Source organism: Melitaea cinxia, chromosome 19 (genome assembly GCF_905220565.1).
Source record: "Melitaea cinxia chromosome 19, ilMelCinx1.1, whole genome shotgun sequence".
Taxonomy (NCBI): domain Eukaryota; kingdom Metazoa; phylum Arthropoda; class Insecta; order Lepidoptera; family Nymphalidae; genus Melitaea; species Melitaea cinxia.
The window spans coordinates 7,596,153-7,622,700 of NC_059412.1; the positions used below are offsets into that span (position 1 = coordinate 7,596,153).

At 35.2% G+C, this 26,548-nt stretch overlaps 2 protein-coding genes across 3 annotated transcripts; one reads left to right on the forward strand and one right to left on the reverse strand.

Moving 5' to 3' along the window:
- Nucleotides 1-4,546: 4,546 nt before the first annotated feature.
- Nucleotides 4,547-8,851, reverse strand: LOC123662968 (AN1-type zinc finger protein 2A-like). Its single transcript, XM_045597734.1, has 6 exons — nt 8,535-8,851; nt 8,400-8,442; nt 7,391-7,577; nt 6,637-6,791; nt 5,799-5,901; nt 4,547-5,395 (listed from the first exon to the last, which is right to left on the reverse strand). Exons 1-6 carry the CDS (start codon nt 8,587-8,589, stop codon nt 5,249-5,251), a joined length of 690 nt encoding a protein of 229 aa, XP_045453690.1. The 5' UTR covers nt 8,590-8,851; the 3' UTR covers nt 4,547-5,248.
- A 6,579-nt stretch (nt 8,852-15,430) lies between these two features.
- On the forward strand, nt 15,431-25,992 carry LOC123662965 (probable pyruvate dehydrogenase E1 component subunit alpha, mitochondrial). Of its 2 annotated transcripts, none has more exons than XM_045597729.1 (8): nt 15,431-15,613; nt 15,725-15,799; nt 16,125-16,293; nt 17,144-17,367; nt 17,844-18,015; nt 21,845-21,994; nt 23,549-23,724; nt 25,263-25,992. In XM_045597729.1, the coding sequence occupies exons 1-8, from the start codon at nt 15,557-15,559 to the stop codon at nt 25,440-25,442; spliced, it is 1,203 nt and encodes a 400-aa protein (XP_045453685.1). In that variant the 5' UTR covers nt 15,431-15,556; the 3' UTR covers nt 25,443-25,992. The 2 variants fall into 2 exon arrangements, with proteins under 2 accessions (XP_045453685.1, XP_045453686.1); XM_045597730.1 differs by lacking the exon at nt 25,263-25,992 and adding an exon at nt 23,748-23,927 and having other exon boundaries at nt 23,549-23,643.
- The last annotated feature ends 556 nt before the right edge of the window (nt 25,993-26,548 follow it).

Consider the following 26,548-nt stretch of genomic DNA (forward strand, 5'->3'; position numbering starts at 1 on the left):
ATCAGATATCGGTCTAATATAAATAGGACTACAAGACAAGCATCGAATTTCTATCAAAACAAGAATCGTCAAAGTCGGTATATCCAGTAGTGTAAAGTTATGCAGTATAACACAACGTAGGTCGACGTAATAAATGTAAATACACAACGTAGGTCGACGTAATAAATGTAAATACACATTATTAGATATAACTCGAAAAGTACTTATTAGATCTCAATTAAACTCAAATGGGACCACATGATACACCCGCTTTTGATTAAAACAAAAATCATCAAAATCGATCCACCCCGTCAAACGTTCTGAGGTTAAGATGCATTTAAAAAATAATATAGTCGTAATGAGAAGCTCGTCCTTCTTTTTGAAGGCGATTAAAAACTCTGTATATCCTTAAAACCAAATAACTTTATTAAAAATTGATTGACAATAATAATTGTAAGTCAATATGAGAATGAACCAAATGAATTTGCTAAAGTACATAATTAAAATTTAGATTAATCATGCAATTATTAACAATGATAACATGTAATAACATTCAGAGCTATCATAAAATTAAACAAACACATGTCTAAAGTAATATATATTGATTTAACAATGAAAAGAGTACAATTATACATTGATATAGCAAAAATATTTTTAAAAAATGTTGAATTTTTATTACAATTGTATGCTATCTATTCAGAGCATTTATAATGATTTTGTTATATATTATTTAAATATACTATTGGACATTTTTAGTGTTTGTGTATTATTCACTAATTGTTAAACTTCATTGTGCTGTGTGGTTACGGCACTAAAGAATTTAGCCACCCCATCTCTTCCCGTGGGTGTCGTAAGAGGCGACTAAGGGATAGCACAGTTCCACTACCACCTTGGAACTTAAGAAGCCGACCGATGGCGGGATAACCATCCAACTGCTGGCTTTTTAAATTCACAGACCGAGGACGGGCAGCAGCGTCTTCGGTGCGACAAAGTCAGCCCTGCGGTCACCAACCCGCCTGCCCAGCGTGGTGACTATGGGCAAAAACCCCCATGAGTTCGAACCTAAAAATAAGGCCCTCAGTTCCCGGCGGCCCCACTATTCCCGGCTACGGCAGCGGCCGTGGTAACGGTGGGGTAGAGGGTGCTAAGAATCACCGGGGTACGGGAGGCTGCCATAGAAAAATATTCCTGGCTACGTATAATGGACGCACGCTACGGTTGGACCATCACCTCACCGAACTTGAGGTAGAACTTAGTCACATTAAGTGGAGCATACTGGGGTTGTCTGAAGTCCGAAGAGAGGGAGAGGACACGATGATCCTGGACTCCGGGCACTTGTTCTACTTCCGTGAAGGTGATGGGCTTTCCCAAGGTGGCGTCGGTTTTCTGGTTCACAAGACTCTCACTAACAACGTTGTGGAAGTCAGTAGTGTGTCGACCCGGGTAGCGTACCTTGTACTTAAGCTCACCGACAGGTACTCCCTGAAAGTGATACAGGTATATGCGCCGACCTCGGCACACTCTGACGATGAAGTCGAAGCCTTGTATGAAGATATTACAAGGGCCATACATGGCACTACTTCGACCTTCTACAGCGTTGTTATGGGAGACTTCAACGCTAAAGTGGGAGTACAAGGCCGCGACGGATCGAGCATCGGACCACACGGATTGGGGCACAGGAATCACAGGGGGCAGACGCTTGTCAACTTCCTCGAATCGGAGGGGCTCTTCTTGATGAACTCATTTTTTGAGAAGAAGCCCCAAAGGAGGTGGACATGGCAAAGCCCCGATACTGTGACGAGGAACGAGATAGATTTCATCATAGCGGATAAAAGGCATATATTCAGAGATGTCTCAGTGGTTAACAGGTTTAACACCGGCAGCGACCACCGGCTAGTACGGGGCACTCTGAATATATGTCTCCGAAAGGAGCGGACCCGCTTGATGAAATCTACTCTCCGACCTACGCTGCCCCAAATACTATGTGGCTCCGAGCAGTTTCAGTTGGAACTCCAAAACCGATTCGATTCGCTGGAAACTACTAGCGACGTGGACGAGATAACCGACAACGTGGTGAAGACGGTGTGTACACTGGGTCGCAGGCACTTTCCACCAACAAAGCCAACGAAGCAGTCCAAACTTTCTCCCGAAGCCTTGGATCTGATGCGGCAGAGGCGCGAGTTGCCGGCTGCTTCGCCAGAACAGAGGGCTCTTTCCAAGAGGGTACGGAAAATTATTCGCCGAGACCTCCGCTGCTCAAATACGAGAGAGGTTGCTACTCTGATTGAGCAGAATAGGGGGTCCAAAGTTTTCCAAAGACCATTGGGGAGAAGCCTTCTTGCGAAGCTTAAAACAGCAGATGGCAGAACCGTCTGCTCTCGCCCTCAGGTCCGAGAAGAGGTTGAGAATTTTTATGGACAGCTGTACTCGTCGAGCGCACGCAAGCCTGCGACTTGGGACACCGAAGATCCACGGGCACCATTGTTGCGCCATTATTCGGAGTGTATTCCGGACTTCGAAGAGGATGAGATTGGTGCAGCGCTCGGGCAGCTTAAAAACGGAAGGGCCCCGGGGGATGACGGAGTTACCACTGAACTCCTTAAAGCCGCAGGGCGACCTGTCCTGAAAGCCTTGGCAAGACTATTTAACGCCGTCATCCACCGAGGTACCACGCCGGAGGCGTGGTCCAGGAGTGTGGTGGTGCTGTTCTTTAAGAGAGGCGATAAGTCTCTGTTAAAGAATTACAGACCGATCTCACTTCTGAGCCACGTCTATAAGCTGTTTTCGAGGGTTGTTACGAATCGTCTCGCCAGAAGACTCGACGAATTCCAACCACCAGAGCAGGCTGGGTTTCGAAATGGCTACAGCACCGTGGACCACATCCATACTGTTCGGCAGATTATCCAAAAGACGGAAGAATATAATCAACCGCTGTGTATGGCATTTGTGGACTACGAGAAAGCCTTCGACTCCGTCGAGACCTGGGCTGTCCTGGACTCTCTGCAGAGATGTCATATCGACTGGCGATATATCGAAGTACTAAAATCTATGTACGACGCGGCGACGATGACCGTTCGTGTCAATGACCAAAGAACAAGACCTATTTCCCTCCGGCGCGGGGTAAGACAGGGTGATGTAATATCACCGAAACTGTTTACCACTGCGCTAGAGGATGTTTTTAAGACCTTGGATTGGGGGGAACGGGGCATCAACGTCAACGGTGAATTCATCTCTCACCTTCGTTTCGCCGACGATATTGTCATCTTTGCGGAGACGCTGGATGAGTTAGGCCAAATGCTGGCCGGCCTAAACGAGTCCTCCCGACGTGTCGGTCTCTGTATGAACTTGGATAAGACGAAAGTTATGTTTAACAACCAAGTCATACCGATACCGGTATCGGTCGATGGTACCCTTCTCGAAGTTGTTCAGGATTATATTTACCTAGGCCATACTATCCAACTAGGCCGCAACAACTTCGAGAAAGAGGCCGATAGGAGGATTCGGTTGGGCTGGGCGGCGTTTGGCAGACTTCGTCGAGTCTTCACTTCGAAGATTCCGCAATGCTTGAAGACAAAAGTTTTCGAGCAATGCGTCCTGCCTGTGTTAACATACGGAGCCGAGACGTGGACACTGACCAAGGGACTGGTCCACAAGTTTAAAGTCGCTCAACGTGCAATGGAACGGGCTATGCTTGGGGTCTCTCTCAAAGACAGGATTAGAAATGAGACTATCCGCGAGAGAACGAAGGTAACCGACATAGCCCACAGAATTAGCAAGTTGAAGTGGCAGTGGGCTGGTCATCTGTGTCGCAGGACCGATGGCCGTTGGAGTAGACGGGTCCTAGAGTGGAGACCGCGTCTTGGCAAACGCAGTGTGGGACGTCCTCCGGCCCGTTGGACCGACGATCTACGTAAAATTGCCGGTGTAGGCTGGATGAGGATTGCGGAAGACCGGGATGTGTGGCGCGAACTGGGGGAGGCCTATGTCCAGCAGTGGACTGCGATAGGCTGAAGTGTTGTGTAAACTTCATTAATTCAGTTATAATCAACAATGGAATGAAAGCTTTTTTTTTATTTATGATATGTCATTATCGTTGTATTTATTATCACAAATATCATGCTAAAGTTAAATGACTAAAAGTTTAAATCGTTTTTTCATTTCATTTGATAATCTTAGTTAACTAATATTTTGCCCTTGCGTGTATACAATGTCACAATTTTAAGAAACTTACACAAATTAAATTTCAATGCCTCTTTTTAATTAAAAAAAAAAATGTTAAATAAGGGGATTACATTTAGGTAAAAGTAAAATTTAGAAAACGAACTATCGTAACGATTGGTCTTGGAGAAACACTTTCTCAATTAATCTATATTATCCTAAAAAGCTTAAATATTAAGGCAGTTTGTGTTTTTGATATTATTTTTAAGTTTCTTACATTTACGATGCCTAATATTTATTGCAGTAATATTGACGTATTTTAAAATTCTGTATGTAGTACTAGCAAATGTTAAGGCTATGCTATGTGAATAATATCATAATTAGATAATCTTATATGACAATAATTCGATTTAAAGAAAAAGCCTCTTTTTATTTATATAATTGCAAATATTTACAATGTTTTCCTGTTTTCTTCGTGGACATATTTAACGCAGCAAAGTTAAAGAGTAGTGATTTTTTTTGTACATGTTTAAAATTCAAATACACGGCCATTTACAAATTTGAGACTACAAACAAATATAAGAGAGAAAAAAAACATTTTTGCAGTGTTATTTGCAGTAATTTGAAAATATAATTAGATAACTTGTAGATAATTTCTTGTAGTGGTCTCAAACATTCGACCAGCAGTGTAAGTGATTACTGTTACATATATTGTTTACTAAAACTTTAACTTAACTAATAATTGCCCTAATAATAATTAATATATTCTCTATATATATAAGCTACTAGCGGTAGAAACATGAAATTTGGACAGATGTTTCTTTTTGCGACGTGAAAGCTTCTCAAGAACCACAATTGTTTTTACACACAAACTCGCCTATTAATTGTTTAAAAAAAAAAAATTATATATCTATTTCAGCGGTTGCCAAAATATAGTACAGAAGCATTAATACCTTGTGCTTTCAAACTAAATGAAACAAGATTTAATTATTATTTTTTTAAAGTAATGTTTGAGGTTTTGGAATTTTTGACAAATGAAAAATACATTTAGCCATCATGGAACCAAATAGCTGTGACTATCATTGATATTTCTATTTATTTTAACATTATGCTAAGATACTGAACATCTTGAATTCTGTTCACCACCCACTCGTTGTCTGTTTAACGCTCTGGCAAAGTTATTGTCCCTTGTTCTTATATCTGAGGTTTGATCTTGCATTGATAAAGCGAGTGCTCTAGCTAATGCTTCATCTTCAGACTGAAAATAGAAAAAAAATATTTAATGAATAGTCGGTCCATGTGTGTCTATGTCAATCTCAAAATTTAGTTATGTAATTTTAATAATTGGTAGTTTTTAAATTAAAAAAAAATAACATTTCAATTTAAATCGAAAAGTATAGTGCAATATACATTATTAAGCATAATACAAAAACATTTTGTCAAATCATGCTCTAATTTTAAAAAAGACCACGCAAGAAGCACTACCTACCTTTTGAATAAAGTTTTTAAAATCAGTACACCTAGTAATATTTATGAGGTTATACAAAAAATACAGTTGAATTGAGAATCTCTCCCCTTTTTTAAGTCAGTTAAAAAAACAGCTATAGTGTATGTAGTCTGAGTGTTCCAGTAAACTTTGTACAAACTCAACTTATACTAACCATATTTCCTTGTACTTCAGTAAATGCTGTCACAGGATTATTAGCTGCTGTTCTGCTTGTTATGTTGATTTCATTTGCTCTCATGCGCGCCATTGCAGCATTACTGAAAAATTAATTTTTTTTTTATTAATACTAACATTACAAAAATAAGATTATTTTTTGTTAGTTTTAACATTATTTAATATTTTATAAAGAATGTTTGGATGACACATCCCAATACTCAAATGCAAGGGGTTTTGATAATATTATTATGTTATTATTACTAATACTCTTTATTGTACACCTTTAAAAGAAACAACAAAAAAAAACATAAAATGAAACATGTACAAAGGTGGTCTTATCACTGAAAGAGCGAACTCTTCCGGACAATCTTTGGGTATAGGACACGAAACAGAAACTGCAGTTAGTTAGTAAACAAACAAATAATTGGTGTGAGAATTAGAATATTTGAATAAAGTACATATAGATAATATATAATAATAAACATACATAATACTTACATATACAATATACATAAATATATAAAGACATAATAAATATATATTATATTAAAGTATTACTAATAAGAACATTATCTTTAAATAGATAAGTTTGATTTATTGTTGTTTGAGTTTTGTTAAAATAATTTAGAATTAAGTTGTTAAGTTATAGTTAGAAATAAGAACTTTTATGTTTTTGAGAAGTAATGTAGAAAATTAACAAAAATTTTCATATAGTATTTCTAAAGTGTAACCTACTTTTCACAGTTTCGTTACTTTTCCTACTTTCATTTAAGTTTTATGACCTTTAACAAATTCTTATTATGAGACTAATGTAGAAATATTAAATAAATACTTACGCAGCTTGTCGTCTCTTAGCAGCTAGTTTTCCTTCACAAGCATGGTCAGCTGCATGCCTGTGACGCAGACAGTAATTCAACGAACATTCACTACACACTAAAGGCACCATTTCTTTTGTTTTGCATCCCTTGTAGGAACACCTATTTGTAAATACCTGAAAAAAGGAACAATTATAAACATGTATTTCAGACACACATACACATATTAGATTATGAGAGAAAATTGACTGCTTTTGAATTTAAGTCATCAATAAACAAGAATAAATAATATTTTCAATACTTTTTAAAATCAGACACAAAAACTTTTTATAATTGTAAATTACTTATTCTTAATATTTACATATTTATATAAAAGGTAAAAGATTTTCAAGAATATTGTGCTGGTGTAACAAGATGCATTTATATCACTAAAATGTCAAGTATTTTATTAAAAAAAGATATTGAGATAACCTAATGTTTTTGTTAACCTTGAATAACACAAATCTGATATATCGAACAATGGTATAATAACTTCATAAGAATAACATTGTACATTATTTAATATATTTTTATATGTACTAATTGACAAACCTTAAGTTTTAAACATTGACTATCACTATTAACACTTTTTTAATTGTTTTTATTTTATTTTATGACTATATTGTAACTTAAAATAATTAAATAACTTTTATTATTTGTCAAACTGTTAACTTAAAAGATAAATACTCTATTAGTTAAACACTATAAAAAAAAAAACTTATTAAGATATATTTACCCGATTTCGTCTCTCTCTAGCGGGATCAGAGGTACACTGATTATCTATATGAGCACCCACAGCTACATCCGGTGGTTCACCTCTTTTACCGGGAACTGGAGCCCCGCAGAGAGGACACTGCGGTACTTGAACATCCCTTCCATAGGGTGAAGGGCATTCATGTTTTACGTATGCAAAATGGTCTGAGCTGAAAAAACAAAATACTTTCGTTTGTAAAAATATGTATATTTATATTACAATCTTTGATCAATGAGTGTAATGGAAAACATAGTTTGATTACTAAGAAAAAACCATTACTACTAAGTTCTCAAAGCTACTTAAAAGTAAATATGAGTTAGTTTTGTAATGTATAATTTGTTCTAAAATAGTAAAAGTAATTATTCCAATGACATGTCAATAACGTACAAAAATAGTTATTTTTGTTATAAGTTATATGGCTGAAGAGGCCTTGGATCTCCACAACATTTACTTTTTTCTAGTAAGGCCAAGTAATATGTTATTATATACATTTTATATACTAGCAGTGCCCGTGACTTTGTCCGCGTGGAATTTAACAAAAAATTGTTATTGTTCAGTTTGTAGAATTATAAAATACATGAATTTCTAAAATAGGAGTAGTAAAAGTTACTCCTTATTATATCAGCTATCTGTCAGTAAAAGTCCCGTCAAAATCAGTCCAGCCGTTTTAGAGATTAACCGGAACAAACAGACAGACAAAAAATGTAATTTTAGTATATGTACCATCCATATTGCATTAGTGAAAAGTCGTTATTGTAATATTACAAACAGACACTTCAAGTTTATTTATTTGTATTTTGTCTAATATATAATGTACATTGTCTTATGTTGTGAAATTTAATAGCTACCCACACGGGATGTGTAATGACTCCTAGAATGACTCATCTTTTACTTAGAAATTATTTGTATTAAAAAAATTGTTCTTTTTTTATAATATTGGTTTCATTTCAAGGTTTACTTTAAACAATTTTAAGATACTACAAACACTTACCAATAAACTTCCTTGCAAGCGTCACATTTCATTGGCAGAAAGTCTGTAACAATAGACATAATTTTATTAAAAAATTAAATTGGAAAAGACTTTCTTTTTTTTATTTAAGATTAAGACTGACTAATATTTACTTACCCAGTTTATTACATGATTTATATGAACAATTCTTTCCTATATGAGGGAACTCCATTGTTAAAAATATTTTACTATTTCCCCAGAAATTTACGCGTCCAACTTTGTTTAAAGTTTTTTAAAGAATGATGAAATATTTTGAAACAAGCGCACTATATATGTATATCTTTCAAATATTGCGGTGAATACACTTTTAACATCAAATAAACTCTATGATTAACGAGTCAAATACTTAGAATAAAGTTAAATAACAATGAAACGACATTTTTTTACGTTCGAATTTGTTAATGTCATAATGACTGATTGTTACATACATCTTAGGCATGGAGCATAGAGTAGGGATGAACGTATATCATCGAAAAGTTTAAAACGTTCGATTCCTCTAAACGTTGTATCAAATTAAACCGATTTATTAATAATAATAATAATAATAATAATAATAAGCGTTTATTTCAGACGTGTACATCCATAGTATATTAGTGTGTTAGTAACAATATTTACTTATAATCTATGTTAGTTATTGTTAGTAAGATGATAATAAAATAAAATAAAATAATCATTTTAGTTGGCCCGTCATTGTTTCTATCCAGTATTTTTGAATAGAACAATCAGGGCGAGCCGTGATTGTCCTCAGGATGCTGTTGTTGCTGGCCCTCATGCGCCGCAGCAGAGACGATGCTTTTTTACGCATAATCGCGTGAAATCCATCAACCCGTGCATCCGCGAACATTCCTGAGGCGCTGCAAAACCGCGGTAGCCGCAACAGCACTCTGAAGGCATTATTATACTGAACACGTAGTGCGTTGTAGGCTCGACGCGTGTAGGTCACCCACAGACCACCCGAGTAAAAGGACTGACAAAAAGCCCGGAATAGGGTAATCTTGACACCCGCAGTACCACGTGCGAACCTGCGTGCGAGCATATTGCTTCTCACCGCCAGCGCCCTACGCTCTCTCTCAATATCGTCATCATCATTCAAATCAGCAGTGATTATGTGGCCTAAATATTTAAATTTGTTGACTCTGCTTAATGCTGCCCCGTTTAAGGTAATTGTCGGTACATGACCCGGTAACCGTTTACCAGCCTTAAACACGAGGATCTTACTTTTCTTAGCATTGTACACTAAGCCGTGAGCCCTCGCATACGACTCGCAAATCTCTAGTAATTTTCTTAACCCTCCGATTGATGGACTCAGCAGCACCATGTCGTCCGCGTAGCTTAAATTATTGACGCATTGTCCATCGATATAACATCCTACATGAACGCTGCTGAGACCCTCAATCAGCTGATTGATGTAGAGATTAAAAAGGGTGGGAGAACTAAGTCCACCCTGTCTCACACCACACGAAAGGGTATACTCATCCGAAACGGCTCCCGCCCACCTAACCTGATTTTTTTGGTGCTTATACCAAAATTTCAAGAGTTCTGTACATTCCGCCGGCATACCCGTGCCCCTCAGCTTCTCCCACAGGAGCTCATAATTTACTAAATCGAAAGCTTTGGATAGGTCTAAAAAGCAAGCATACACCGGCGTTTTCCTCTGAGTATAATACTTGACAGTATGCTTAAGACTAAAAATAGCACTTTCTGTAGAGACACCTTGCCTGAACCCGAATTGAGCATCGTCAAGTTCCACATACCTACCGAGGCAGCCGTTAAGCAAACTGTCAAGCATTTTTGCAGCTGTAGTTGCAAGCGATATAGGCCGGTAGTTGCTCGTGTCAGATGTGTCACCCGTCTTATTTTTAACACAATTGTACGCATTAACGCTTCTGGTAAATAGGTATGTCCCAGACTACAGTTAAAAAGCATCGCAAGTATACGAGGCAGATGCTCGCCGGCATACTTATAGTGTTCTATACTTAGGCCATCGTGCCCAGGAGACCTTCCTCTCGTCATTTTAGTAATAATTTTAGACAGATCTTTTGCTAAAAACTGAACAGATTTCCCAGACACGGTGTTTATATTGCTACCCGATACAGAGTCCAAGAGTGATGTCACCGTGAAATGTTTTTTAAAAACATTCGCAATATCTTTTAAATTATGTTTACCCCCTACGCTTACGGGGATACTGGGCCTAATATTTAATTTATTTGTATCCCTCCAAAATTTTCCAAAATTCTTTTCCGATAAATCTGATGCCAAGACATCCATTTTTATTTGTTCTTGCCTGCCTTGACACCACCTTAATTTGCTTTTAAAATGTTTCCTACTTTCTAACATTTCTTCATAAATTTTTCCCACACGCGGTTTTCCCTGTTCCACCCAAATTCTAAATTTAAGCCGTGCCACTCTGTATGAGTCTGCGACATACCTATTCCACCCGGCTATGTAACCATTCTTTCTGGGACACCTGCTGCGATACGTCGCTGCGGCAGCATCAGACAGAATGTTGATTACGGTGTCGTATATTTTGTCAATAATAGCCCTATGCTCAGAATTATTACAATACCTATCACAACAATTAGTAATTTCTTCCGGAAAGTTAATTTCTCTAAGCTTAGAGTTACAAATCTCACTATAATTTTGTATTTGAGAAATATTCCTTTCCCCCCACAATACTTTAGCCCTGTTGCCATTGGGCCGACAATTTGGTAACATTATTTTAGGTTTTACACAAAATAAATCACATTCTAGCACAAGTGGAAAGTGGTCCGACCAGTAGACGTCATATTTAATATATATATTATTTATTGTCTTACTAGCTGACTCTGTGACTATACAATGATCCAACCACCTTACACTACCATGCACATCGCTTATAAAGGTATAAGAATTTGAGTCTATTCCTAGATTTTTAACATCCGCACATAACCACTTTTGCTCAGCACAGAAATTAATCATCTCATTAAAAAACAACTCGTTAGGGTGAGCATTAAAGTCTCCTAAAATATAAAAAGATTCAACACCCGAGTTCTCCTCTGTTTCCATTATAGATCTTATTGCACTTAAACACTCCGTAAAAATCGGTAAATTTTCATGAGAACAGGTCGGCATATAGACACTAAAAACAACTATAGATCGAGTAATTACAGTTAATTTAACGGCGGCAATCCTAACGTTATCACAATCTAATACAGATACCTTTTCAAACGCACTTTTACGCCACAAGATCGCCACACCGCCGTGAGGACGGCCGCTGAGCAGTCCGGTCGATGCGTCAACCGCCGACGTTCCGGTGCACCCAAAGTTCACGTCCACCGTATTAAGTAAGGGCAGGTCATGGGGCAGCAACCACGTCTCTTGCAGGGTTATGATGTCACACGACTGGCAAAGCGATCTTATGCCTTCAATAGACCTCTTAAAACATTTGCAATTAAAACTAATTATTTCATGTGCCGGTTTACTATGCATTATCCTTTGGTTGTTTTCCGTCATTATTTGGTTTATGTAATACCCGTTTTATATGCCCGAAGTTGATGAATTGCCGATACGATACTCCAATCGGCCAAAATTCATCACTCAAAAACAAATCTAATTTGTGTTTAGGTACAAAAATTTTGTAGGAATCATATTCTTTTCTCGTTTTCATGTTCATTTTTTCTATGGTAACATGAACATTTGATTTCTTTTCAATGTATTCTTGGATGTGACACACGGCCACCTCCTTTGAAACATTGTAAATATAAATTGGTATAGTTCGCGTCATGTAAAAAGAACGCTGGCCTTGAAGCTGCGCAGAAGCGATTTATCGGTCTATTTGGTGGTACGGGGTAGGGGGACGGGAGTGTTTATCACTGTCGCATGCTTGCCGGTGTGCTATTGGTTGACAGCGGTTGACAGTTCGACGTCGACTCAAATTATTATCGCGCACAAAAGTTTTAAATTACAAAATTCTCCATTTACTATTTATTTCACTAAAAAACAATTATCAATTTATCATTTTAAACACATAAAAACTATTAAGATACGAATATCGAGAGTACAGATAATTATTATTTTTGAATACGACATTTCAATAACTAAAAAATTTGTTATTGCTTTTGTTTAAAAAAAAATTGTGATTTTGTAAAGTGATAATTATTATACTTATTTAGTCCGAATTATTCGCACTTGTATTTCTAGTATTTTTTAATGTACCTACCAATAACCATTATACGAAGCCGCGAGTGAAAGCCTAATTAAAAAATAAAACAGTAGTACTTGTGCGCGAGTATACCCATGCGCAAACGCACCCCCTCCAGTTTCTTTCAGCGTTCTTTTTACATGACGCGAACTATACACTGATTTCTGCCGCTTTGAATTTTTCATTAATTTCGGTTTCAGCTTTCCCAGTTTTCCCTATAAATCGATTCCGCAATTTCTTTTTTTGAACCACTTTCCATTCTTCACTACGAGAACACTCTTTCCATTCACCGCTACGGACAATATCGGCCATTGATTTACGACCGGCCGCGAGTGCCGTGTGTCCGCTCACTAGTACCTCGGTAGGCGAGTGACTCACCGCTTCGGGTAAACGACCGTTGATCGCCTCTTCAAATGTGCGGGTAGGTTTTAGCTTACTCGCACCCGACATACCCTCAACAATATTATTTATAGGTGGCTGCGAGGAGATTCTTGGTGATGAGCTCTCGCCCTGTGCAAAATCTGTAGACACGTTTTGTGGTAATGTATTTAGTGGCATGGGCGGTAATCCCATGGGTCCACTATCATAAACGTAACTATTCATTAAGCAGGCTCCACGTTTCATGGTGACATTTTTATGATGATCATTCACTATTGGCGCATTTTTTAGAGCATCTATTTGCGATTTTAGCAACGTTATTTCTTCACTCGTTACATAACTTTCCTTAATCTGTGTGATATCTGACTTAATTTTTACGATATCTTTCAATAGACTTGTAACATCTACATGATCGAACGAAACCGGGGGTAGTTTTTGCAAGTCCCTGGCCACGAAGATAGGAATACACTCTGGGTCTGTATCCTTCAACAAGCATATGATGTCCTCAATCTCTCTTTGCGTTTTACCTTCTTTCTTACGGATTTTCTTTTTTGACTTCGGAACAACAGAATCAAACAACAGATCTTTCGCTGTCGTAATTTCATTGGGTGAAAAAGCACTCACACATATTCTACAAATACTGTCCTCGTTATTGCTGACACTAATCGATCTAACTATCAAGATTTTTGAAGTATAACTTCCTTGCTCATGCTTGACTTGAGGACTAAGCTGATGAATGTGTGATGAGAGCGTTACGAAAAGTGTTATCGTGTGAGGGGAATGTCGGAATAGAAGTTGAGAGGGAAATATAAGTTAGTGGAGACAGAAAGAGAGAGAGGTAGGTGTCGTATATTATTGTAGGGGCAACTAAAAAAGTTTTAATTCAATCGTATGGTCTAAAGCACTCTCTTTTTTTAATTCGATATATGAAATAATTAAAATATATGTATTTCAACTTAATAATTGTGTTTGCAGGCAAACGAAAAAAAACCGACTTCAATTACATCGACAAGTAATACAACTTAGGTAGACAAAATAATAGTCAAGTAACTACGCATTATCAAAGATAACTCCAAAAGTCATTAGTCTGACTACAGTCAGACCTCAATGAAATTTAAATGTGACCACATGATAAACATCGGCTTTCGATTAAATTAAAAATCATCAAAATCTGTACACCCAGTAAAAAGTTATGCGGATTTTCGAGGGTTTCCCTCGATTTCTCTGGAATCCCATCATCAGATTTTGGTTTTATTATCATGGTACCACGCTTAAGATATGTCCTTTCCAACAAAATAAGAATTATCAAAATCGGTTCATAAACGACGAAGTTATCCCCGAACATATATACATAAATTATATATATATATATATATATATATATATATAATTTATGTATATATGTTCGGCGTATATAATTTATATATATATATATATATATATATATATATATATATATATATATATATATATATATATATATATATATATATATATATATATATATAAAATATACGAGTATATAATATACGGTTGAATTGAGTAACCTCCTCGTTTTTTGATGTCGGTTAAAAATAATGTATAAAGTTTTATGTTACTCAATAGTATATTATATAGCTTTTTTTTTTTAATTTAAACGAGAAATACTTTAAGTGCATGACTCTGTATCTATGTGGTAGAATGTATCGAAAAAATCTAGATGTATTTTGTAAATGTTCCTCTTCAGTAATCACAACTTTTTAAAAATATCATAATAGGCTCCATGATAATAGGTATCGAGAATAGTAAATATCGTGCTCATAGATAATACAAAATAGTAAATGATTGTTGCAATTTTCTAGTCATAGATTTGTTTAATCATTATATACTATGTATGGTACATCTCTAGAATTCTTGCGCATAGAATTTGTATTCGTTACTTGTTAATTCTATATATTAAATTATTTTGTAATCGGCATAGCCATTCAATGGCGAAATGCTGCCAGCATTCTTGGCACAATTCCACGTGGATATGATTTATACCAAAACTATCTGTAAATATTTAGTTCTTTAGTTGTGAATTGTTAATATGTATAATTTAATGTTTAATTAGATATATTTGTCGTTGACAAAACAAATTCGCACTAATGTAAAATTTAAAAATTATTATTATTTATGAAGAATTTATATATCATATTATATTATTACATTATTACTACTTATTTATATTTATTTATTCAATATAAAAGTTTTAATAGATATTTTATAGATATAATCAGATTTTAAAACATTAATTATCATTTCAATAAATTATTTATATTTAATTTATTCGATTTTTTTCACTTCTTTTGTTTTCGAACATAAGCAAATGACCTTTTGTCCTACTACGAAATGATTATTATGACATACGTCAAAGTGAAATTGTCACCGCCAATCTTATTCCTACCAGTATATAAGTGTATAATCTATGTCTTATTCCCATATGTCTGGGGTCGGCCGAGAATTTATTTCGTTACAATAAAACTGTATTAGAAAAGAAATCTTTATATACAATACAGGAATTTAATTTAAACTGGGTTTTATTGAAGATATACTAAGTAAAATGAGTAAACTCATTCCTTCCGCCGCTAAGCTCTTTAGCGGAACTTCAGCGATCACGGTAGGCTTAGTGTTTTTTGTTTGTAATAAAATAATAGTGAAATATTGAGTAAAATCTGTTGAGTGCAAATTGAAATTCATTAAAACCAATGGTTTTATTTTTAAATTGTAGAAAGCGGCCGCCCCAGTTGCAGTCACTTCGAACGCAAAATACAGTACAAAATCGGAATCTACATTCGAAATAAAAGTATGTGTTTTTGAAATTTGTGATTGAATATGTAGTTTGTCTATCTAGAATTTCATACTTACACTAAGATATGTAAGGACTTAATCATTAATTTTGAGTTAACTATTTATAAATGTAAGTTTTTATCGTAAAAGTTTACTTAAATTATGTAACCTAACCTTCAAAATGTCAAGAGTAAAGATGTTATCTTGTGTGTGTTTGCAGTTGATCGTTATGAGTTTTATTTGAATAATAAAATATAAATTATAATTCAACTAAATTATACATTAAATATACACAAATTTGAAAATGAAAAGTTTTTTAATATTTTTATTTTTAATTTTAGCCTTTCAAACTCCATAAATTGGATAAAGGTCCCGCTCAATCAGCTACACTTACTGCTGAAGATGCTCTCAAAATGTATGAAAAACTTGCAGCTCTTAGGAGAATTGAAACAGCATCAGGAAATTTGTATAAGGAAAAGATTATTCGTGGTTTCTGCCATTTGTATTCAGGTATAGTTTTCATTATTTTATTGAAAAAAAAAATCTGGAAGATATGTTTACCAGCATCAGTAAAAGTCTTGAGATGCATCTGCATAATCTTTGAACCTGATCTTGACACTAAAACACTTTATCATATATACCATAATACATAAAACTAATAATGATTGATTGTCAGTTAAATTTTGATTAAGAACTAGTTTTATGGTATGATTTATGTAGATGTAACTGTAAAAATTAAAATAAATAAAATGGAATAGTTTTTGGAACTTGCTTTAGAAATCTTTTCTATATAACGAATAATGTAATTGTCTAGTGATATAATGTATTTCATAATCTTAAAATTTTTCTATTTTATTTTAAAATTTATTTTAATTTATTTTATTTTATTTTATTATTACTAACAATAACTAACATAGATTATAAGTAAATATTGTTACTAACACTAATACACTATGGATGTACACGTCTGAAATAAACGCTTATTATTATTATTTAAAAATAAAAAATGCAAGTATTTGTCTTAAAATTTAACTATATCATAATAAAAAAAGTCAAATTAATCCTCTGCTACAATATTAATTAACTGTAGGTTTTTGTAACTTTATTGTCTCTTTGCGATGTAAGTAAAATAGGACATCACTTTTGTTCTGTTCTACTATTTATATTTTTTCTCTTTGTGTGTTTTATTTTATTATTTATTAATTTAGCAGTACCATTATGAGCATTTGTTATTATGCATGGTGTTTGGTTGGAATATGATATATGACTGGAATATATCCGGAACTCAAAATGACCAACAATATACATGGTAAATATCCCATTTTACATATAATATCACCATCTTTATTGATATTTTCAGGTCAGGAAGCTGTAGCAGTGGGCATGCGTGCAGCAATGCGTGACGTTGACACTGTTATCACTGCTTACCGTTGTCATGGATGGACGCATTTGATGGGTGTCAGTTTAGTCGGAGTCTTGGCCGAGCTGACTGGCAGGAGATCTGGTTGTTCGAGGGGCAAAGGTGGTTCAATGCATTTGTACGGGAAAAACTTTTTTGGTGGAAACGGTATTGTAGGAGCTCAGGTAAGCTTTTTATATTTAAATTTGAAAACTATTGTATTTGATTAGGTGTACTTGGAATGTTGTTTACAAACCATTTTATTTTAATTGTATTTTCTAGCTGTTACAAATTATTTATTGTGCAGTTAAAAGAATACTGATAAAAATGTCCAACAAAATCATAATTATTAATTGATACTTTTTGAATCAATTGTATGGAATGGAATGGATGATATGAATGGATAGGAATGAATGTACATGTGTATTGTTGTACAATATTACTTGTAAATTGTATTAAATTTTGCTAAGGTTCAAACCTTTCAAAGTGTAATTTTTCTGTATGGTTTTTTTTTTTCTATTTGGAAGTGCTATTTCTGGATTGTATTTAAAATCTGCGATATTTTGGTGGGTTTCTGGGGATGCAATAGAAGCCATAAAAATTGGAGTAGCATGAATGTGAAGCTTTTTGGTAAAACTAATTATAACTTAATTATTTGTAGGTACCACTTGGTGCTGGCTTAGCATTCGCTCACAAATACCGTGGAGATGGTGGTGTTAGTTTCGCTTTATATGGTGACGGAGCAGCTAATCAAGGACAATTGTTTGAAGCGTACAATATGGCTAAACTATGGGATCTTCCGTGTGTGTTTGTATGTGAAAACAATGGCTATGGTGAGTTACTGTTTATTTACATGATTAAATAATATTAAGTGTTTTTAATATCAAAATTACAAGTTTTTTAAAATTCATTCATAACATACAAAGAAACAACAAACATAAATTTAAGCAAATTCCATAAAAAACTGACTTAATTCTAAAACTCACTATGCAGGCAATTCTTTTGCTTTTTCGTTATATTAATTACTGCGTATACATACAATGTCGTCTGATTTTTTTGTGAAATTTTTATTGTTTATTTATTTAAATAATGCAAACAATAAAAACAATATATCATTTTAAAAAACAACCATGACCATTCAAACAACTAAGGATAAATTAAAATAACTAAAAATTACGAAACAATTACAAAAATAATTGTGTTTGCTCGCAAACGAAAAAAAAAAAAAAAAAACGGCTTCAATTACATCGACGAGTAATACAACGTAGATCGACGAAAAAATAGTCAAGTAACTACGCGTTATCAAAGATTACTCAAAAAGTAGTTATCAGATCTCAATAAAATTTATATGTGACCACATGACAAACATCAGCTTTCGATTAAATTAAAATTTATTAAAATCAGTACACCCAGTAAAAAGTTATTGCGGATTTTTAAGAGTTTCCCTCGATTTCTCTGGGATCCCATCATCAGATCCTGGTTTCCTTATCATGGTACTAAACTAGGGATATCTTCTTTCCAACAAAAAAAGAATTATCAAAATCGGTACACCCAGTAAAAAGTTATTGCGGATTTTCAAAAGTTTCCCTCGATTTCTTTAGGATCCTATCATCAGATCCTGGTTTCCTTATCATGGTACTAAACTAGGGATATCTCCTTTCCAACAAAAAAAGAATTATCAAAATCGGTACATCCAGTAGAAAGTTATGCAGTATAATACAACGTAGGTCGACGAAAAAAGCGTCAAGTAAAAACGCATTATTAGATATAACTCGAAAAGTAGTTGTTAGATCTCAAATAAATTTAAATGGGACCAATTGATACACACCACCTTTCGATTAAAAGAAAATTTGTCGAAATCGGTCCTCACGGTCAAAAGTTCTGATGTAACATACATAAAAAAAAAGATACAGTCGAATTGAGAACCTCCTCCTTTTTTGGAAGTCGGTTAAAAAAATAGAATCAGATCCATACTTGAAAAAATAAGTAATAATCAATAATTAGGCCATGTCATATTTAAGCTATTTATTATCGGTATCTAAAATTCAATGATAGACTGTTTTTGAGACGCCTGTAAAATCACGGTTGTCAAAACCTCAATCATGCGCTGTAAAAACTATATCTGCTGTAGCTATAGATCTAGATTGTTCCTTTGTAAATATCAACGTAAAATTCGCGAGAGAAAGAGCTAATGTAAAATCCAACGTAGACTATGGGTATCATCTTGTTTAATAATATTCATCACATCTTGTTATATAACATTTTATAAATTAAATGTTAATATTTAATATATATCTGTAATAGATGTAAATATAATATACATATATAAATAAATAATGAGTTTCCTACATGTATAAAAATATAGACATTTTGTGAGGTGCTTTTAAGAGTCAAAATTAGATACTTATATATGAGGCAAACTAGTATATGGTACATTTTTTATATTTTGCAATACAATTAGTCTATTTTTTTTAACACAAAAGTACTGAGTATGTATCTTGCACATTTCCGATATTGACAGAGTGAAATGGGTCTTTGATAGGGGTAGGACCAACACCTTTGTTCTTGTTTTGAAATTGTAAAGGCCTGTTCATATTGAACATTTCTAAAATTTATTGTAGAAAAAATTTAATTACTTTTTATATAAATAATTTCTTAAATAAATAACAATAAAATAATATTTGATACAGTATTATATAATAGATCTGATCTTAAAAACCATCGTCATCACTTCTTTCTGATGAACTTTCTTCAGACACGTGAAAAGTAAACTGCTCTAACATATTTTCTACATTATTGTCGACTTCGTACATTTTTGTTTCGATCGTGGTTATCACGTGATTGACATATGACGACCATTTTTGGCTATCCACTTTAGCTACTCCTTGTAACAAAAGAGTTCGAACTTCATCAATTTTATAACTTTTGTTATTTAATGCCACTTAGCCCTTCACTCAAGCCCAGACAACCTCAATTGGATTGAGCTCACAGTAAAACGGTGGCAAACATATGTCGCGACGATTTGTGGACTTAGCCATCACACTACGACAAATTTTTCAAAGCGATTTTTGTTTTGTTGACTAAATCCACAAGTTGCAAGTTTAATATTGATACGACTCAAGAACTCAAGCTCCTACAACTTCATCTCGCAAACAAGAAATTGAATGGCTACAGTAGAAATATATTATTTCTACTGTAGCCATTCAATTTCTTGTTTGCGAGATGAAGTTGTAGGTGCTTTGTCAAGCTTTCCAGAATGATACGATGCATTATCTAAAACAATAACTGCATTCTCATCCAATGCGGTAAAAGTCTTGGAACTAATTTTCAAACTCTTTGGCGTCTATATCTTGCTGCCAGTCACCGGTTTTATTAGATTCAAAATATTGCAGTTCTGAATGTAGGTCTCGACGTAGTCACTATTGTCTGTCTAGACTTTTGATTTTGTGTGACCGGCATTTACCCACGTGTCATCTAAATTTATTATTTATTTTATTAAGATATATCTAAGAATATAAAATAAATTACTAATAATAAGATGCCACATAAACTCATTCAAGTTTTACCGGACATCAGCATTGTCGACATCATCTCTAGGTAATTAGGTACGTACATAATTTATTTGACTTAATGTTGAAGTACATCATTTTATTTTCAAACCATTTATTAATTATATAATAACTGTAAACTTCGCTAGGATAGCTCTTAGTTTGTCTCTGATGTGATTTATATGGTCTGTCCAATTAAGTCTGTCACCAATAATCAGTCCTAGATAGGTTTGTCTGTATACTACTTCTATGGACTTACAGTGACATTCAACATTTTAAGAGCTACCATTCACGAATTTATTTAAGCATTCATCATCAGACAAGTAGTAATTTTACTTCTATTCTGGCTAGGCTGTGTATTTTTCAGCGATCTTGTCAATAACAGGTATAACTGTAATTTTCGTATTCGTTTTTTTATGAATCGGTCGAACAATGCCTATTTTTAGTGATGCTGGATATTTATGGCTAATTATACATCGATTAATTAAATTTGCGATAGCACTATTTATATTCTTGCATAGTCTTATCAAAACTATTGTCCGGATACCATCTTTTCCTGGAGCTTTGTTAATATTTAACTTCCTTATGATAGATTTTTAAATTTTGAATCTGTAATATATAGTAGTTCCGTTTTGTAGCCAGCTACTTTTACTTCGGCTTCCAGGCCTATGTTTGCCTACTCGGGCTCTTCCTCTCCGATAGTATCCACTATCGGGTGATTATAGTGGTTATAGGAAAATCCTAAATTTTTTAGTGCTTTGTACAATGTCGATCTTGACATAGACAGGAAATCATCTTTTCTGACGTTCAGGATTTTATCTCATGTAGGCATGACTTACGCACAAACAATATAGTCTGGTTCACTCACTAAAACTCGTGCTATTCGCTGATTCAGCTGAATGTGCATGTAACTACAGCGTTTGTGTGAAACGGATTCTATATTGAGTATGTGGACCAATAACGACGCAGTCAAAGTTTTCGGTACTCGTTTGTTAGAAAAAACTGACTATAGAAAATGTATCTATATTATAATGATTACATGCCAAATTGTAAATTCTTATTGTATAATATTGTAGATAAAATTATAAAAATTAAAGTTTCATATTTTTTGCAGGTATGGGTACAAGTGTGGACCGATCGTCCGCAAGTTCTGAATACTACACACGAGGCGACTACATCCCCGGCATTTGGGTGGACGGTATGGACGTGATCGCGACTAGGGAAGCCACCCGGTTTGCCATCGATTACTGTTCCAGCGGAAAAGGTGAGAATGACTGTATTTAATGTTTTTCGAATAAGTATGGAGCTATAAATATATGATGTTATGAAGCATAGGGATTAGTATACCTAGGAGATTGTCAGTATCTTTTCAAGTGATAGTACATATTTATTTATTATTACTCGTTTTCTAATAACATGATGTAATGAGATATAGTTCGCGTCATGTAAAAAGAACGCTGGCCTTCAAGCTGCGCAAAGGCGATTTATCGGTCTATTTGGTGGTATGAGGTAGGGCGCGGGGCGTGTGTATCACGCGCCGTATGCTTGCCGGTGTGCTATTGGTTGGACAGTTCGAAGTCGACTCAAAATACTATCGCGCACAAAAGTTTTTAATTACGAAATAGTTTTACATAGAGAAGCGATAAAAAATATTTATAACGTATAGTTCGCGTCACAGTGTTGCCAACTCTTGAAAAAACTTTTCCATACTGTCCATTTTTTTGGAACAGTCTTATTTGGTAAACAAACCCCTGTCAATCGTAATTCACGTTTTTTCCACATTTATCACTCACTTTCACAACACATTAGTTTACGGACATCTCATCCATTTACTATTTATTTCACTAAAATCAAATATCAAGATAATTAATATTTTTGAATATGACATTTCAATATTTTTTTTTATAAAGCAAATATGATGGCACGAAGCAAGCAAGAAGAGGTGTGTGTGGCTCCCTTTTTAGAAAAAGCCTCATAATTATTCCACATAAATTATATATCATTTTATACATAATTGCTTGCTCTACCGGTGACAACAATTAAAAAATTTGTTATTGTTTCTGTTTGATAAATAATTGTAATTTTGTAAAGTGATAATTATTATACTTATTTAGTGCAAATTATTCACATAGGTATTTCTAGTATTTTTAATGTACCTACCAATAACCGTTATACAAAGCCGCGAGTGAAAGCCTAACAAAAAAATAGAACAGTAGTACTTTCGTGCGCGAGTGTACCCTTGCGCAAACAAACCAGTTTCTTTCAGCGTTATTTTTACATGACGCGAGCTATATCTAATTAAACACCCAAACAATTTTAGTCTATAGTGTTGTTTCTAATAAGAATTCAAACTGATTCTTACGTAATATTTTCCAAGTCGATATTTTATATTGGAAATCGCCCGGACAAGTGGTTTGGCAGGGATCATATTTCATTTGCGTCTTTTAACTACTGATAAATTGTATTCCAGAAGACTAGACATTTATATAAGAATACAATAGTACAATGGATCTGTAGTTAACAGCAATAAAAGTCTAGTCAATAAAAGTACTAGGTCTATATTTATCTATTGAAAATCCATCTTTGTTTTATATTAAACTGGAAGTTTTAGTTTAACTGATCCTTTCTAAAATTTTATTATTTTGAAAAACGAAATGGAAACTTACCTTAAACCCCCTATTTTAAGATTTTAGAGGTTTGAAAAATCTTACGTACCTTTCATTTCAAAATCTGGCAAACTCATCCTTATGTACTTAATGAATGCCTCCTTACGTGAACCACAGGTGAACCACTGATGTAAATAATGTTTTGTCTGCAGGCCCGCTAGTGATGGAGATGGAGACATACCGCTACTCGGGCCACTCGATGTCGGACCCTGGCACGTCGTACCGCACGCGAGATGAGGTGCAGGAGGTGCGCCAGACCAGAGACCCCATTACCTCCTTCAAGGAGAAGATCATCGCCAGCGAGCTCGTGACGCCCGACCAGCTCAAGGTATGTCTGATGAGCTCCAGGAGGTGCGCCAGACCAGAGACCCCATCACCTCCTTCAAGGAGAAGATCATCGCCAGCGAGCTCGTGACGCCCGACCAGCTCAAGGTATGTCTGATGAGCTCCAGGAGGTGCGCCAGACCAGAGACCCCATCACCTCCTTCAAGGAGAAGATCATCGCCAGCGAGCTCGTGACGCCCGACCAGCTCAAGGTATGTCTGATGAGCTCCAGGAGGTGCGTCAGACCAGAGACCCCATCACCTCCTTCAAGGAGAAGATCATCGCCAGCGAGCTCGTGACGCCCGACCAGCTCAAGGTATGTCTGATGAGCTCCAGGAGGTGCGCCAGACCAGAGACCCCATCACCTCCTTCAAGGAGAAGATCATCGCCAGCGAGCTCGTGACGCCCGACCAGCTCAAGGTATGTCTGATGAGCTCCAGGAGGTGCGCCAGACCAGAGACCCCATCACCTCCTTCAAGGAGAAGATCATCGCCAGCGAGCTCGTGACGCCCGACCAGCTCAAGGTATGTCTGATGAGCTCCAGGAGGTGCGCCAGACCAGAGACCCCATCACCTCCTTCAAGGAGAAGATCATCGCCAGCGAGCTCGTGACGCCCGACCAGCTCAAGGTATGTCTGATGAGCTCCAGGAGGTGCGCCAGACCAGAGACCCCATCACCTCCTTCAAGGAGAAGATCATCGCCAGCGAGCTCGTGACGCCCGACCAGCTCAAGGTATGTCTGATGAGCTCCAGGAGGTGCGCCAGACCAGAGACCCCATCACCTCCTTCAAGGAGAAGATCATCGCCAGCGAGCTCGTGACGCCCGACCAGCTCAAGGTATGTCTGATGAGCTCCAGGAGGTGCGCCAGACCAGAGACCCCATCACCTCCTTCAAGGAGAAGATCATCGCCAGCGAGCTCGTGACGCCCGACCAGCTCAAGGTATGTCTGATGAGCTCCAGGAGGTGCGCCAGACCAGAGACCCCATCACCTCCTTCAAGGAGAAGATCATCGCCAGCGAGCTCGTGACGCCCGACCAGCTCAAGGTATGTCTGATGAGCTCCAGGAGGTACGCCAGACCAGAGACCTTATCACCTCGTTCAAGGAGAAGATTATCGGCAGCGAACTCGTGACGCGGGCGTCAAGGAAACATATCCGCCATGACTCACGTACAAACGCTATCTTCTGGTTCATTCACTAAGACACGGTGTAAAATTAACTCTATCTTAACTACGTGGACCAATTACAATGCAGTCAAAATTTTCAGTACTCGTTTGTTAAAAAAAAAGAGTTCACAGATATCTTTTTTCAATTACACAAAAATAATTTATAATTAACTAACAGCTAAAAATTTATTTAAGCTTAAAAATAAAATTGTCAGTTGGGAAAGTGTTATTTGTATTACAAATAATTTCTATTTTATAATAAAAGTGAATTAATGACCAAACGTTATAAACTTTTTTTAATTTGTTATTCTTTGTAATCTTTCTACATACATTGTTGGGATCACCATTTTTATGCTAAATGTATGTTCGTTGTTACAGGAAATTGATACAAAAGTGCGTAAAGAAGTAGACGAGGCGACTAAACAATCCAAATCTGACCCCGAAGTGGGCATCGAAGAGCTCTCCGGAGACATTTACTACAACAATCTCGAGCCCTTCATCCGCGGTGTTCACCCCGACGCGCCTTTAGAACATATTAACGTTATGCCACGCAATTAAACTTTTAAATATTAATATTCTGCTACAAAACTATTGTTACTAGTTCTTATTGGACCTCGTATCAAAATCTTTTTATGCCCTCTTAATTTTATATGGGGGGAAGGGGGTTATAATAATTATTTTACAAGAATTTATGTCTAGAGATGTAAGGAGTGTGGAAGATCCCTACAGGGTTCAAGAAGTATAGGGGGCCCCACAGTAACATATAAAGACCTAGCTACGCTACTCATAGCAGCGAGTATATATATGTAAATATTCTTGATATGGGCATAGCTCATTGATAATTTTTCAATCAATGGACGATAGTAAATATAGTTGCCATGGTAGATTTTAATTTAGTAGCAGAATAAACACATTTTTATTTGGATAAATAGATCTTATATAAATTGTAGATTATATTATATTACCAACAAGATTAAAAGTTAATATAGATTATTATTAAAAAAATGTTACCTGTTGTTGTGTAATTCATTTACGACTCATTTCGATATTCATTTTATTTTTTATTTGTTATTTTTTTTTTCATATTTTTGAAAACTGCCAATTCATAGTTATTTGTTTAAAAAAATTAAGTAGATAATTGCACTTTTATTTTATGTTTAAGAGTAATAAATATTTATCAAAATATATTAGTGTTCTTCAATTTTTTTTTACAAAAGCAGTGAGTGAAATTCGCTAACTTTCTAAAAATAAGTTTTAAAATTGTAAAGCTCTCTAGACTGTAAAGTAATATGGAATTCAAGTTCTTGTGCATCCTAGGAATAATTTCTAGCAAGCCAATTAGCACACAAACTATATAGCTTGTATGCCCTGCCACATAATACGGATTTGAGTTAAAAATAGAAATAAAAGAAATTTATATTTTACACAATATATTTAAATTATAGCCTACCCAATATTACAACTAATTATTTAAATAAATATTCGCAGAAGTTATTGTACAAAAATATTTCATAATCACATTATTTATTGAGCTTTTGTGTCGGTAGTCCTATTTCTACAAATGCTAATATTATTAAAGCGATTTTGATTGATTTTTAAATCATGCAATAGTCTAATTTAGCTTAGGCACATTTCTAGGCAAATTATATATTAGGCATTCAAAG